Source organism: Chelonoidis abingdonii, chromosome 3 (genome assembly GCF_003597395.2).
Source record: "Chelonoidis abingdonii isolate Lonesome George chromosome 3, CheloAbing_2.0, whole genome shotgun sequence".
Classification (NCBI taxonomy): domain Eukaryota; kingdom Metazoa; phylum Chordata; order Testudines; family Testudinidae; genus Chelonoidis; species Chelonoidis abingdonii.
In genome coordinates this window covers 134,869,480-134,885,659 of record NC_133771.1, presented here as the reverse complement: position 1 = coordinate 134,885,659, position 16,180 = coordinate 134,869,480, and the positions used below count along the sequence as shown (strand labels likewise).

General features: G+C 41.5%; 1 protein-coding gene across 1 annotated transcript; it reads left to right on the top strand.

The window, feature by feature from the left end:
- Positions 1-1,045: 1,045 nt before the first annotated feature.
- Positions 1,046-9,260, top strand: PSMB1 (proteasome 20S subunit beta 1). Its single transcript, XM_032786246.2, has 6 exons — positions 1,046-1,222; positions 3,801-3,908; positions 5,272-5,353; positions 5,971-6,100; positions 8,154-8,260; positions 8,990-9,260. Exons 1-6 carry the CDS (start codon positions 1,122-1,124, stop codon positions 9,173-9,175), a joined length of 714 nt encoding a protein of 237 aa, XP_032642137.1. The 5' UTR covers positions 1,046-1,121; the 3' UTR covers positions 9,176-9,260.
- Positions 9,261-16,180: the final 6,920 nt, after the last annotated feature.

The window sequence follows — 16,180 nt, the reverse complement described above, 5'->3', positions numbered from 1 at the left end:
AGTTAAGCACATGTGTACATTTTTGCAAGACTGGGGCCTTAGAGAATGCATCCAGACATGGTGGCAGTTGGCAAATTAGAAATATAAGTAAAATAAACTTGTCTGCTGTTGGTGAATCCTTTAAGAGAGTGGCAAACACTATCATAGCATCCAATAAGAAAAATATAATTTAATACTAGTGACTTTAGTGGCTGTGTGCTCTGTGCAGGGGGAGTGACTGATGAGTCGCTTGTTTACTTAAATGGGGTGTGATAGGGTTTTGAGAAGAGATTGGTTTCAGAGTAGCAGCTGTGTTAGTCTGTATCTGTAAAAAGAACTGGGTACTTGTGGCACCTTAGAGACTAACAAAAAAACAAAACTAACAAAAGCGTATGCTCAAATACATTTGTTAGTCTCTAAGGTGCCACCAGTACTCCTGCTCTTTTTTCTTGAGATTGTATCAAATATATAGGCAGGCAGCAATATCACATAGGTTCAGTTATCCTATTAAAAGTATGGGATGAGCAGTGTGCAACCGCATCATGACACTCCTGTTCTTTCTAGGATTTAACCCTGAAAGCTTTTACTTTCCTAAACACAGGGGTGGGTGTTTTGAGAGGCAGGACATGCGGTTCTCCTCAGCTGTCCCATATCTGACCGACATTCCCTCTCGGCAGCCACGGGCCCTTTAACTCCAGCATGCCGCCTGACTAGGGGCTGTTGCCCAGACAAACTCTCCCCCAACCAAACCAGCTCAGTGAAAGGAGGACAGCCTGAGAGCGCAGCGCTGGGGCTGGCTGAATGTCTAGGCAGCTCATTTTCTTACGGCCTCGGCATGTGAGGAGACCCCTGGGTCGGTGCAGGCAGCGCGCCCCTGTGGACGCCTCCCCCGGACGCTCGCCCGCCCCTACTGCGGAGCGTTCATTGCAGAAGCCGAACCTTGCAGGCCGGCGCGCGGCGTTCACGCCTCCCGCCTGTAGGCGGCGCTGCCGGCGCCAGGAGAACGCAGAGCACGGAGCGGTGGAGACCAGGCCAGCGTGAGCCTAGAGCGGACGCCGTTAGTACGGGGCGGAGTTCCGCTTCCGGCGCCGCCATTTTGCCGTGAGACAGCAGCAGCGAACCGGCTCCGGACCCGCGCCAGGATGTTGTCCACAGTCGGCTACGCGGAGCCTAGGCCCGGGATGGGGCACCAGCTCGGCGCCCCCGTGCAGCACCGGTTCTCCCCCTACACCTTTAACGGAGGGTAAAGAGCCGGGCCCGCCCCCGGGACCCTCAGCCCCGCGTTCCCGTCTCTGCCCCTGCGGGCGCTTGCGACGCGGTTGGACCCTTCGCTTTCACTTTCTGTCCCTCCCCCGGCCTGCGAGCGCGGCGCCGGGATCGGGGACCAGCCCCTGCTCCCCCTGCCCGCACGTTAGTCCCTAGCTTCCTCCCGCTGCTTCCCGCAGCTTGGCCGAGAACCAGCCCGCGGGGGCGTTCACAGAAACCCAGGTGCCTTCGGAGCCCCGTAGCGGCTTCCCCGCTCTCTGCGCTGTGCTGCCCAGTGTGGGGGTTTTGCCTCCCCTCTTACTCCTTTGTGGACCCGTGGCTGTAACATCTCAGTGGTAGCGTGTAGCTTACTGCTGCCACTGATAGTTGAGCACCTGCCCCCGTCTCTGGGTGCCGCACACAATGCTGGGGCGTACGAATGCCGTTGAATATTGTTTGAGAGACTGATGTTGAGGAAAGGTGGTTTGGAAACCGCTTTTCGGTATTGGAGCTGGGCAGTGCAGCGGCTTTCATGACAAAGGGACGCTGAAACACAAGATTTAGTCTGATGAAAAATGCCTGTGTTATGTCCAGCTTTTTAGAAGCACCATTACACTTAGAAGGGATCATCCAACAAAAGGCTCTAATTTAAACCTAAAGCAAGGTGTAGTGATCTCATCCCCTTTCTTTGAAATTGTAAGGGCAAATTATCCTGGCACATTTTTATCACTATCTTCCTAGAACGTGTGCATCTTAGACTCTGTTATCCTCAATATTCTTAAAGTAACCCACTTTTAATTGTTCAGAAAGCACAATGGCAACATTATCCTATAAAAGTTGTAACCATTGTGTTGAAAGCTACCTGGGAATAACTGTTACTAGTGGATTAGACACTTTATCAATACATTTTTCTTAGGTGACTGGGATCTGAGCACACATGTGCGCTAGTTTGTTGGTTCACAGCATTTTTCATGATGTTGGACCACTTCTAAAAACAGATCCTTGGGCTTCCCACCACCTATCTCTCAGTCTTCTGATTCTGTAACTAACTTGTGGCAATTATTGCAGTTGGTTATTTGAAAAAAAAACTAGGATAGTGTTAAGATAAAAATGAAACCCTTAAATGTGAAGGTATTTGTGCTTAATTGTATCTTTCCATCATCTATGTCTGAGCTGTTTTCACTTCCTTTGTGTAAGACTTTACCTTTATTAGGAGGGAGTCTCCACTCATCCTCAGCCTCTTTGCAAAGGTCACTGTAAAGTTTTTGCCATCCTACTTGTGTGCTGCACTTCTCCATGTTTGTTTATAAAGTTGATTGTGACTGAATTTACACAGATAAACCCACCACTACCTAAAGTATATAGACATGAAGCAGCCAGTTAAACAAAAAATACATTCATTCACTGTATCTTTGTCATAAACAGTAGAAGTTAATAGAACAGAAATACTTTGTATCTCTTTTGACTGTAAAGGGTTAACAAGTTCAGTAAGCCTGGCTGTCACCTGACCAGAGAACCAATCAGGGGACAGGATACTTTCAAATCTTGAGGGAGGGAAGTATTTGTGTGTGCTGTTAGTTTTTGGTGGTTGTTCTCTCTGGGTTCTGAGAGTGACCAGACGGGCAACCAGGTTCTCTCCAATCTCTCCGATACAGGCTCTTATAAGTTCAGAATAGTGAGTACTAGGTAGATAAGGCGAGTTAGGCTTGTTTGTTTTCTTTATTTGCAAATGTGCATTTGGCTGGAAGGAGTTTAATTTGTACTTGTATACTTAGGCTGGGAGGGTATTCCCAGTGTCTATAGCTGAAAAACCCTGTACCTAATCCATCTTAAATTTACAGAGATAATTTTTACTGTTTTCTCTCTCTTTAATTAAAAGTTTCTTGTTTAAGAACCTGATTGTTTTTTTTATTCTGGTGAGACCCCAGGGGACTGGGTCTGGATTCACTAGGGACTTGGTGGGGAGAAAAGAGGGAAGGGGGAGAGAGAAGCTAATTTCTCTCTGTATTAGGATTACTGTCTCTCTCAGGGAGAGTCTGGGAGGGGGGAAGGTGCATTTTTCTCTCTGTTTAAGATTCAAGGAGTTTGAATCACAGTGATCTTCCAGGATAACCCAGGAGGGGAAGCCTGGAAGAGGCAATGATGGGGGAAAGGTTTTACTTTCCTTGTGGTAAGATCCAGAGGGTCTGGGTCTTGGGGTTCCCCGGGCAAGGTCTTGGGGGGACCAGAGTGTACCAGGCAGTGGAATTTCTGGTTGGTGGCAGTGCTACAGGTTCTAAGCTTGTAGTCAAGCTTAGAGGAATTCATGCTGGTACCCCATCTTTTGGACGCTAAGGTTCAGAGTGGGGAATTATACCATGACAATCTTTTTTTAAAAACCCTTCTGGAAATCTTGAGTCCTGAACAGTATGACCTCTAGCAGGAAACATAACTGCTTGAAGACTGAAAGAATCTCCATCATTGTGACAAAGCTTTTCAGATCAGTTTGAGAACCAAGCACTAGTTACATTTCCCTATCACCTAAGTGAGTATTTGTTAGAAATCATGATTATACATTAGTCTTTGTTTTCTTTAAGGACGGTGTTGGCAATTGCTGGAGAAGACTTTTCTGTTGTTGCCTCAGACACGCGACTGAGTGAAGGTTATGCAATTCACAGCCGGGACAGTCCAAAATGCTATAAACTGTAAGTTTTAATCTTGTAGTACGGCATCTTGGGGAGATTGAATGACCAGAATTTTCATTTGCTGTCCTGGAAAAAATTTCAGTAAGACAGGAAGGAAATTTGTAAGGGTTTAATTTGGGCTTTGTTGTGATGCTATAAATGAGATCAAGTTTCTTAGTTTGTATCTTGCTGCTTGAATTTCACTGACACCTGATGTTTTTGATTTACCTTGTGTTTAGGAAGTAGATCTGCTTTTTTTGATGGGCACCCCTAAGAGTGCTCAGCTAATCGTAGCAGCATTTAGAGTTGCTGTTGTGAATATCTTTGTCTGTTCCTGACACCCAGTAGTTGGGGTGCCAAAGTGTTTCCTTTGATGGCTGTATATCAGGAATGTCAGTAGTCCATTATTATTTCAATAAACCATGTGGTTTATTGAAGAGATCCCTAGCAGAGATCAGCAGTGAATCGGTCAGCAATTCCTTTATCAATCTTCTTTTACATTCCTCCTGTATTTCCTTCAGTGCACCTGGATAGTGTCCCCTTTAAAAAGTTTATTATATGCGTTTAAATGTGGCAAATGCCTCACTTACACTCCAAAACTGCCACCTGCTACAGATGCAAATCCTCTGTCGTCTTTGACAGTTCACATGAGTTCAAGTTTCTCCTGGCTAACCCCTTAGCATATCAGTAGCTTCTTGGTAGTGTCCAGAGGTGAGTTACCTTGGTACCATCTCAATCTGCTGAAATATAGTGGCTGCTTATCATTGATGTAGTCTTGTAGTAAGAGAAAAAGCTTTCATTTTAGGTTATTAAAGTTAATAACACTTAACAGCTTTGAATAAAATATATTGTCAATTTTTAGATGGTATAGTTTGTAAATAGGCTTGAAATGACTATCAATGCTCATTTTTATATAAAAGTTTAATATTTTGATGATTTGCATTTATATAGCTCCTGCAATCAGAGATCTCAGTGCACTTTATAAAACGTTAATTAAACCTCTCAATAGCCCTGTAAGGTGTTAAATCCTGTTGTTCCAATCTTAGATTGACAATTTGAGGCACAGAGGTTAAATCACATACCCATGGTATTACAAAATTAGCTGACAGGACTGGGAATAGAATCTGTTTCTCCTTTCTCACAGTCTTGCACTTAACTGCTAGATAAGTGGTTCCCAAACTGGTATATAGAGCCATATTGATTTGCAAATCACTTGCTAATAGTCTATAGAGAGTTAGCTGATCATTGTTACCCGGTGATGCATTGCATTAAAAAATGTTAATACATTCAGTACTTTCCTAGTGTTTGTCAATGTAAGAAACTGGTGTAGTTGATAGCACTAAAAATATGAACTTACTGAAATATCAAATTTTGCATTTTACAGAACAGATCAAACAGTGATTGGATGCAGTGGTTTTCATGGAGACTGCCTTACACTGACTAAAATTATCGAAGCAAGACTAAAGGTAGCTAAAGTTGATATTTTTATGCATTAATGAAAGCAATAAACCCTTATTAAAATATTAGAGAAGAGAGCAATAATTAGACCAGGTGAAGAATCTGAAATAAAAATGTAACAAAGTACAGGTAGCTGTTTTGTTTCAGACAGTCCCCTAAAGTATTTATACCCCAAACATTGTAGCACTGCTAGTGAAAGAACTAGAAAGGGAAAGTGTACTTATGTATGTACAGTCTAAACTGAGTAAAATGCAAAGGCAGTTAGAACACACACATTGTGAAGAGAAAAGGTATATTAAAAAAAAAAGTTAATATCTTAGTGTTGGTGACCAGATGACATCTGTTTTTATAAAAACTTCTGTATGAAACCTAAATTTTGTGCCTAAACTACTTTAAGAAACCCAATATGTATACAAATATTTAATCTAGATAGTTTGTTTTTAGATTACTAATTGAATTTTCATCATAATTAAACGTATTTGAATTATACTTCTGCTATTCACTCTTCTTGGTGAGATGTAGTTTGAAATTTACTTGTTATAAAAATAGTGGTTATGTCCACTTACTATTCTAATATTACTGTTTAACCCGCCTTTTTGTGTGCTGCACCACTTGGTGATTGCAGATGTACAAGCATTCCAATAACAAGACCATGACTACTGGGGCTATTGCAGCGATGCTGTCTACAATCCTGTATTCTCGACGCTTCTTTCCTTACTACGTTTACAACATCATTGGTGGGCTTGATGAAGAAGGTAAAGACTTAGACTTTCTTGTGGAGAGCAAAGGGAGAGGTGGCTGATTTCTGCAGGTGAAAGGCGATCATTTCAGCTGAAGCAGACTGTTGGTGCAGTTTGAAGAAGTTTGTATGCTTGCTTCTCTTACGTGAAATAATGTTGCTCTTCACTTGCAGTTTTTTCTGAGGATCTCAAAGCACGTTATAAAATTAGCTTTAAGTATTATAATCCATTTTTAGTAGGTAAACTAATGCATAGTTTATATGACCAATCTTTAATTTTCACCAACATCTTGATATTACTGCTGTCAGTCTCTGAAGAGTCTGTTTGTGTATGAACTCCAAAATCTAAAGATGGCTAAATCCTACTTTTTCAAATGAAATAAAAACAGCTGGAATAACATCTTTGCTAAAACACTTCTCTCTTTCTGTCTTTTCATGTTTAATATTTTAAGATGGATTGGAATACACTGCTTGTCTTTCAGGCTGTCAAGGTCTCATTCCCACTTTGAACTTTAGCGTCCAGAAAGCGGGGACCTGCATGTACTCCTCTAAACTTAATTCCTAGCTTAGATCTGATGATGCTGCCACCAACCAAAATATGGTGTTTGGTACACTTTCTGTCCCCCAAAACCCTTCCCTGGGGAACCCTGAGATATACACTGATCCAAATTCCTTGGATCCTAAAACAGAGAGGGACTAACCTTTTCCCCTCTTCTTTCCCCCTCCCAGACTTTCCCTGAGAGAGACACTAATCCAAACTCCTTGGATCCTAACACAGAGAGGAATTACCCTTTTCCTCCCCCTTCCAGACTTTCCCTGAGAGGTACACTGATCCAGACTCCTTGGATCTTAACACAGGGAGGAACTACCCTTTTCCTCCCCCTTCTCTCCCCGCCCCACTCCCTGGTGAGTTCAGACCCACTCCCCTTGGGTCTCACACAAGAATAAAAAAATCAGTCAGGTTCTTGAAAAGAAAAGCTTTTAATTAATTTTTACTTTTTCTTTATCTCTGTAAAATCAAGATGGAAAAATGTTTACAGGGTCTCAGCTTTACATAGACCAGAGGGACTCCCTCCCCCCTAGCCTAAGTATAAGTTACAGCAAACAGAGGTAAAATATCCTTCCAGCAAAATACACATCTGCAAATCAAGAAAACAAATGTAAAGACTAATTTGCCTCCTATCTAGTACTTACTATTTAGAACATGATAGACTGTTTCAGAAAGATTGGAGAAAACTGGTTGCATGTCTGGCTCCTCTTAATCTCAAGAGAGAACGAAAAAAACCAGCACAAAACAAAGACTTCCCTCCACCAAGATTTGAAAGTATCTTGTCTCCCGATTGGTCCTTTGGTCAGGTGTCAGCAAGGTTCACTGAGCTTGTTAACCCTTTACAGGTAAAAGAGACATTAACCCTTAACTATCTGTTTATGACACAGGCTATTTGGAAAAGCAACAGTACAGAACACTGGAATGCCAATGGCATAGATTGCCATTGTTCATAGGACTTTGCCTGTATTGGGGGCCAAGCATATACATCTAGTTTAAAGATGAGATATTTTTAGTGATGAAATGTTTTACCAACTCACATCTTAATGCCAGCTTTACCTTCAGATCCTTTATCATCATTACTGGTAGGCAGGGCTGTTCCAGCAGCATATTCCTTTTCTGAATGGCCTGTGAAATTAACAAATACACTGTTTCAAATCAAAACCTTTGGAGATATGAATTATATAAAAGTAGTAGTTTAATAAAATTTGGAAGGTAACTGTCACTTTTAGCACCTCAGAAGCGTGTTTCTTATCAGTGGCTTTTAAGCTTTTCCAATTATTTAGTTGAGCTCCAGCCACAATACCATTAGGATCCTCTATTCTATGGCTTTGACCAAGAATCAGAGCTGGCCTTTATCCTCAAACATCTAACCACCTTTTCTTCAGAGGTCAAGTTATTAATCTTATGTCAGGATGGCTTGGAAACTAGTATATGTAGTGTTTTTGCAGTAGATCTTGTATATCATTAAGAAAATAACTTTCTGGCATGTAGCTTTAATATAAACTTTTTTCTTTTCAAGGGAAGGGAGCAGTGTATAGCTTTGACCCAGTAGGTTCATACCAGAGAGATGCCTTCAAAGCTGGTGGTTCAGCAAGTGCCATGCTACAGCCCCTACTTGACAACCAGGTAAAGTAGTCTTGATTTTATTTTATTTTTTGCATCTCAGTAACCTGTGTGTCTCATTCCTTCTGAATGATTTTACCATGGCTCCCATGTAATAGGTCTGTAACATAGTTAAGTTGTGGAATGGCGGTTATTTCCATGAACCGTTTTGTTAAGGGCAAATGTAACAAAGTGAAAGTCTTGGACAACCTTTAGAAACTCAAATGTTCACACTTGTGCAAATTCTTAATGTTCTTAGAGTATTGCAAAGCAACGTGGAAACAAATTGTGCTCTATTGGATGAGCCAGTATATAATGCTGTGAGTGTGGTAGCTCTCTTGAGCAGTGCTAGAATGGGAAGCTTCTGTGCGAACTGGTTCAGTTTGAATGTTCATTGTGGTTTTTATAAAACTACTCTATATTAAGTGGAGAGGAGAAAAACCATACTTGCCTTTATCCTGAGCCCAATTTCCTGCTCTCTCTACTCAGTAGGTATAATAGAATTATTAGCACACCTCCCTTTATGCACAAGCTTTTGAGCAGCCTTACATCAAAGTTTAAATTGTTGAACCAAATCCCTTTGCAAGTGTTTGGGTGTTCAGAAGAGATAGATCAATGTTTTTAGAATTTCTGTCTGTGCCTAAGCCTGGCAATTCTGATGTCTGACTAAACAAATTTTAACATTTCTCTTTTTACTTGGATTTTTAAAAACTCTTGAAACAAAAAGTAATCCAATGTCACTTTCTTTCCTAGGTTGGCTTCAAGAATATGCAAAATGTGGAGCATGTACCTTTGTCCCTGGAAAAGGCTATTCAGCTAGTTAAAGATGTCTTTATTTCTGCAGCTGAGAGAGATGTATACACTGGAGATGCACTTAAGATCTCCATTGTCACAAAAGATGGTATTAAGGAGGAGACACTTCAGTTACGGAAGGACTAATTCTGAATACTTGTTAATTAAATCTGCATTATGTAATCTAAGTTGTAACCAGTCTGATTTACTTATTAAAAGAATTTAACAAAAGTTAACTGTCAAAATGTTGAATGTTTGTGGTCTTCAAACAGTATTGAGGGGATTTGAAAAGTGATAGTGTTTCCTGATGAAATTGGGGCAACCCATGCATTCACTGGTTGGGATATGGGGTTTGGTTTGATAAATGGAAAAACCAGAAAGAATGCTGCACAGTAGATCAAATATTTGACTGACAGCATGTCATAGACTGAATTACCCTTCAGTTTACAGTGGCCAGTTTTACTCTTTGTGAGCTAACTTTGCAGTTGTTAGTAAGAGTAGTAAGCCTACTACTCAGGATGAAAAACTTATCAATCCTCCTTCCTCCTCTATCATGACATTCTTTGTTGGATTGATTTCAGTGTTCCCCCTTCTCCCTATAGCCCATATAACTTGCTTTTCCTCTAAAATCTTTTTGCTACTCTTCTAATTTATGCCAATTTTCTCTCCTGCCCATCCTCATCCATACAGGGCTTGGAAATCTTACCTGATAGCTAGAGGAGTAAACCTGTTATCCAGAAGCCAGTTCTCCCTGCTGCTTGAAAAGAGAGAAGGATGCAGGGATTCCTAACGGTGTTTTCCTTGACCCTGCTCAGCGGCTCATCTTTCACATATGCCTGTGACTAGTTAGTATTCAAAGTCTGAAGCCCACCACTGACCTCCACAACCACACATGTCCTAAACTCTTCTCTTTTGGATCTCCTGTCTCATAAGTAGCTGCATTTGCCACCTTTTGCTGTTCAGAGCTTTCCCAAGGAGCAACTGATTTACCTGCTGAATAGCATCAGTGGAGCTGATAAGACTGTTTAGTGTTCTCACTCTGCAGCAACTTGGGAAAGCTCTGAGCGTCAGCAGAGGCACTTCAACCTTTTGCAGAATTTGGAAGATGGCATTGTATTGTTTTACAATAAGTCCATGTTTGGAAGATTCTTTTCCCAGCTGGTAGAGCCTGGACATTTTAAACAAAAACTAGGTTCTAAAGATGTTGATGGCACTAGCCTGGAAAAGAATCCTGCTTTTCAGGAGTGAGTGGATTTTTCAAGATTTGGCTCTCGGTAGTCACAAAATCAGATATTTTAGTAGTGCTTTAAAGTAAATTCTGTTAATTTAATAGGTGATAGAGAAATTCTAAATTATACCTATCAACTAGAAAGCATAAATATAACAAATAATTACCTTCTCACTTGTTAGGGTTAACAGCATTTTACAGTTATATGGATACTAATCCATGTTTAAAATGACTATTATTTATTTCCAAACTCACTTATGGTAACCCAACCCAATGCAAAGCTAATTTTAGTTAAGAATTTGTCAGCTGGCTTCTATGGATGTTGGTCTGGGTCCACAATAAATATTGCCATTACTGCATGCTATAATTTTAAAAAAAAGTTTTACCTGCAACTTTGGTTTCCAAATGCATTTTGAAAGAATACACAAGTGTGATACAGGCTTGATCAGCATTAGTCTTTCCAATCAAATGGCTTAATTAGACCAGCAATTCTCAACAAGAGGTATGCAGACCCCTGGGGATACACAGAGGTCTTCCAGGTGGGTACATCAACTCATCTAGATATTTGCCTAGTTTTACAACAGGCTACATAAAAAGCACTAATAAAGTCAGTACAAACTAAAATTTCATACAGACAAAATGAGAAAGTAAGTAATTTTTCAGTTTTAGTGCCACCTTTTGTATTTTTATGTCCGATTTTGTAAGCAAGTAGTTTTTAAGTGAGTTGAAACTTGGGGTATACAAGACAAATCAGACTCCTAAAAAGGGGTACAGTAGTCTGAAAAGGTTGAGGACCACTGTACTAGACAAACTCATCAATATTCCAGTATGAAGGAGTCAGTGGTGGTCCTGGTCACTGTTCTTGTTTTCAATAAGTTTGAACATCTAAATTGAGTTCTACCTTGTGGAAACTTACTGGGTTAAATGAGTGAGGTGCCAGGCTTGATTCCTTGGACTAACTATAACATTTAGTAATACAGAGTATTTGAATAGTACTGTGAAAACTAGTGCAATGTAAAAAAATCATTAGTTGTAAATGTTTACCCACTTGAGAGCTCACTCTCCAGTTTTTCAGTCTTTTCTGAAAAGCATTTAAAATTGCAATAATTTTGTTCACAGCAGAGTGTATTTCATGTTATAACTTCTCTTCTGTGGTCAATCCAGTATACAGACTGAAACTAAGACTGCATCTGCGCTTAGAGCTAGGTGTGATTCCCAGCTTGCAGAGACATACACTAGCTAAATAAGCATGGGCACCAATGGCCCAAGCTAGCTGCCCTGACTACAAACCTGCCTGGACCCTGGGGGCACATATTCAGGGTGGTTAGCCTGTGATGCCACTCGCTGCTGTCCATGCTACTATGGCTACATTACTATTTTTAGCTCTTATTGAGCTAGCGTATTTCTTAATGAGCTGGGAATCACACCCCTAGCTCCAAATGTGGACGTAGGCTAAGGAAGGATTGTTGCATTCCTGACTCCATGAATCAGCAGTGCAAGACACAAATGTGGTCTCACTAATACTTTCAAGCAAAGTGAAAGCCTCTGGGAATGATTACTGGGACAAAAACCTTAGCTGGAATTGTATGATTTGGTTTGAAGGCTGAGCAGTTCAATCTTCTGTCCTCCAGTGGAAGGTTGCATATTCCATGGCAAAATATAGCCCAGTGTACCATGCATGTTCTTGGATGCTTTCACAATCCATACATTCTTTACATCGACACATTCAGTGCAATAGTTTGGACTGAAGCATTTCATTTCAGACAAATGTATTTCTTCATTTACCTGCTGCTAGGTCTTAGGTAAACAATAGCAGACCTGAATTGTATGAGTCAGCAAAGCAGTAATTTCAGACTAGCTTAACATGAAAACTTGTGCCTTTGCCAATGGCTCTTCCAGCCCATGGCCTGTGCTTTTACTAAGATATGCTGAGACCATGTCCTACCTCTAAATTAATTAAAAATGGAGGTTTCTTGCCAAATGTAGCAGGACTGAGTATTAGCTGTACTCTCCCCCCATGAAGTGAGACTAGCACTACTACGATCAGATTGTCACATTACACCCTCCCCCCCGACACACCTCATTCTAGACAGTCAAATACAGGTGAAAAATGACAGCATAAAAAAGAATACATGGTACTATATCACATTCCTAAAGAAAGCTACATCCGTTAAGCTAGAGCCTGACTTTCCTTTCTCTGACATGGCCATTATTATACAAAATTAATGATTTTGAAGTGAGTGCCTTGAGGATTTAAGTTTTAATTAGTTCATAGTGGGTTGTTTCTTCTCATAGCCTTCAAATCACTATGACTAGTCCATGAATGGTAGACAAATACCCGAAGTAATAACACTAAAGGAATGACACTTCTCTGCTTTCTGCCCTCTCTCGTGGTGGTGCCTATATCTAGCCATTCTCATTTCCTCCTATTGCTGTGCTCTGCTCAGTTTACACAGTTGCCAGCACATCTCTGCCCTACAGAGAAAAACACCTTGGTTCTCCTAGTCTGCCTGCTCTTGATGTTGACTCACTCCCCTGTTTCTTGTAATTCATTTTACCCATTATCAGCCTCCTCAAGTCACAGTCTGAATGTTGGGCTAGTCCCCCATCCACAAATGTTAACACAGCCATGCTATATTTTAGTCTAGTGCAGGGGTAGGCAACCTATGGCACGTGTGCCAAAGGCAGCACGCAAGCTGATTTTCAGTGGCACTCATACTGCTCGGGTCCTGGTCACTGGTCCGGGGGGTCTCTGCATTTTAATTTAATTTTGAATGAAGCTTCTTAAACATTTAAAAAACCTTATTTACTTTACATACAACAATAGTTTAATTATATATTATAGACTTATAGAAAGAGACTTTCTAAAAACTTTAAAATGTATTACTGGCACACAAAACCTTAAATTAGAGTGAATAAATGAAGACTCGGCACACCAATACTGAAAGGTTGCTGACCCCTGGGCTAGTGAATGGCAAAGTCTGACTAATGCGGTCATCCTTCAAGGAGTTCATTAAAACACTTGACCACTGGGTGCCACTCTTGTTCCTTGTAAGAAGCAGAGATTTCACATCCATGGATATTATGGCTGGAGGACAACCAACCTGACTAATATACTAGAGCTCTGACATTACCACAATTAAATGTGTGTGTGGGGGGGAGATGGACACAGAATTAAAAACATTCTTTCAAGTATTTATTCACTGAAACATATGGTTTTTAGTTTTTGATAAAGCAAGTTAATAGGGTTCTTAAAGTTAATTCTGATAGTCATCTGAAAGGATTTGATACATATTTAAAGTTACTGCAATAATTTTTGATGTATGCAGCTGGCTAGGACAGAGCTGTAACAATTTGTTCGCAGAGTTTTGAACCAATGATTAGTGTGTTTTTTTTAACCTCCTGAGTTTCAAATTCAAACTCCAATACCCAAGTGCAATTCAGTTGAAGCAGCTGAGCATTATGTGGTTTCATATTAATCCATCTGCAATAGTGAGTTGTGTAATTTTCACATAAAACCATAAATCATTGAAGATTCACTTAAAGTTTAGTAAACACTGATGATTTGCGGCTGGATGGATCCTAGGTTTGTAACAAAACCCAGGTGAGTTTCATATGTACCTGGGTTTCATGTTGAAAGGGTCACACACTGCTATGACTAGTAACCTAGAAGTCTGTTTCCTTGTTTAAGATATTGAAATAATTTAATAATAAAACACAGGTGAGGACAGAAGAAAAGGAATGTTTCCCCTTGTTTAAATGATGTATTAATTAACTTAATGAGCATTAAAGATGCCTGATAGCCTTGGGGACTAAGACCTTGCCTACATGGAAAAGTTGCACTGATTTAACTGAACTGGGTTTGTAAATTAATATATTAAAATCTATGCAACCACCCTGTTTATACTTTTATTTTGGATTAATTTAAACTTGTATGCAATAGATTTAAACAGAACTGCAATAAGACACTCATACTGAAATAAATGTTTGTGCCAGTTTACCTGTATCCGTTTAAATTTGCACTATAAATTATTTCAGGGCAACTTTGTCATCGGGACATGGGGGTTCTCAACCTTTTTCTTTCTGAGCCCTCTCTCCACCCCGCCCAACATGGGATAAAAACCCCACGGCCCACCTGTGCCACAACTGTTTTTCTGCATATAAAAACCAAGGCCGGCATTAGGGGGTAGCAAGCAGGGCAATTGCCCAGGGCCCCATGCCATTGTGGGTCCCACGTAGCTAAGCTGCTCAGGCTTTGGCTACAGGCCTCAGTGGTGGGACTTGGGGAGGTGGGACTTCGGCTTTCTGCCCTGGGCCCATGAGTCTAATGCCAGCCCTGCTTGGCAGACCCCCGAAACCTGCTCACAGCCCACCAGAGGGCCTCATACTCATGGCTGAGAACAGCTGATCTAGCGAAAGCCTAAAGTTCTGCTTATACTCAGAACAAATACAGTAAGAGATAGTGATATACAAGCTTCACTGTACTTCCCTGCCACCAGCAGGGAACATCCAGTTCCCTTCATCTCTAGAAATAACTATGCACATTCAATCCTTAGCCAGTCCCCTGAGAATGCCCAGCCAAGGACCAATTGATACCAGTTGTGGTGGATGCTTCTTCACTGGTAACTGGACTGAGACTACCAAACTCATTTCACATATGCCGCTTGCTGAGCAGCCAGGAAACGGTAACACTGCATTTGTTCCCTCTATGGGAAGTATTTGATCCAGTAACGTAGAAAGGCCTTTTATCACATTACCAAGTCAGGCTTCCCTGTTCAAGCCCTGCCTTGATGATATCACCACTCGTGCTCAAGCTTTTACAGGTTTGCCAGGAAAAAGTAAATGAAAGGACTCCATAGATTACTCTTCAGTCAGAAAAGTGAGCTGGTTACCTTGCTGGATTACAGCTCTTTTTATGGTGTTTTTAGATTGCATGCGTACAATACAAGTAAACACACAATAAAGCAAGAGAAGAATTTACAACATATAATCCATTCATCATAAATCCCTTAAAGACAGGGCTGGCCTTACCATGGGGCAAACTGAGGCGGCCGCCTCAGGTGCCAGACTGTGTGGAGCTCCACTAGGACCCAGAGTGTAGAAAATTGTGTCTGCTGCTGGTACATATGTATTGTCTTTGCTCTAGATGCACAAGGATGGTGGAGTGCTGTGCTGGAGGAAGAAGGGCACAACAGGGCTGCCTGGGGGGGGAGGGGCAAGTGGGGCAATTTGCCCCAGGCCCCCACGAGAATATAGTATTCTATAGTATTGCAACTTTTTTTTTTTATGGAAGGGGCCCCCAAAATTGCTTTGCCCCAGGCCCCCTGAATCCTTTGGGCAGCCCTGGGGCACAAGAGCCATAACAGGCAGGCAGGAGAAAAGGTGAGGCAATAACAGAAAGCAGCAGGAGCTGCAGGGAGAGAGAGGAGGAGGAGGAGCCTCTTATGTACCTCTCTAGTACCCCCAGGAGCCTGAACTGATTAACACCAGCTTCTCAGGGAACTTCCTGATTCCTGCTGCTTCCCTGAACCCACTTGAGGAGAACAGGCAGTCAACTGAAGTAGTAGGAGCCAGTTAGGCCCTTAAGACGCTGGTATCTTCTCTCACTCAGGCCCTGCTACCAGCCTGCTTATTTGTTCCCTTCAACTGAGTGTTGAGAGCCACTATAGCTGGCATAGAACAACAGTCATGAGTGAAAGATGAAAACGCCCCTCTGGGGCAGCATTCAGAAAAAGAAAAAAAGCAAAAGAAAGCTTTTCTGTCTAAGCAGGAAGGAGCTCTCCTGAGATACATAGACATAAATGTGAGCCTTCCAGCCCAAGTGAGGATGTGAGTGGTGAGGAGATGCCTGATCTTCCAGTTAGTCAGACTGCAGGTGAGCTGGCAGCTACTGCAGCATCCATATCTCCATCTCAAATGGATGT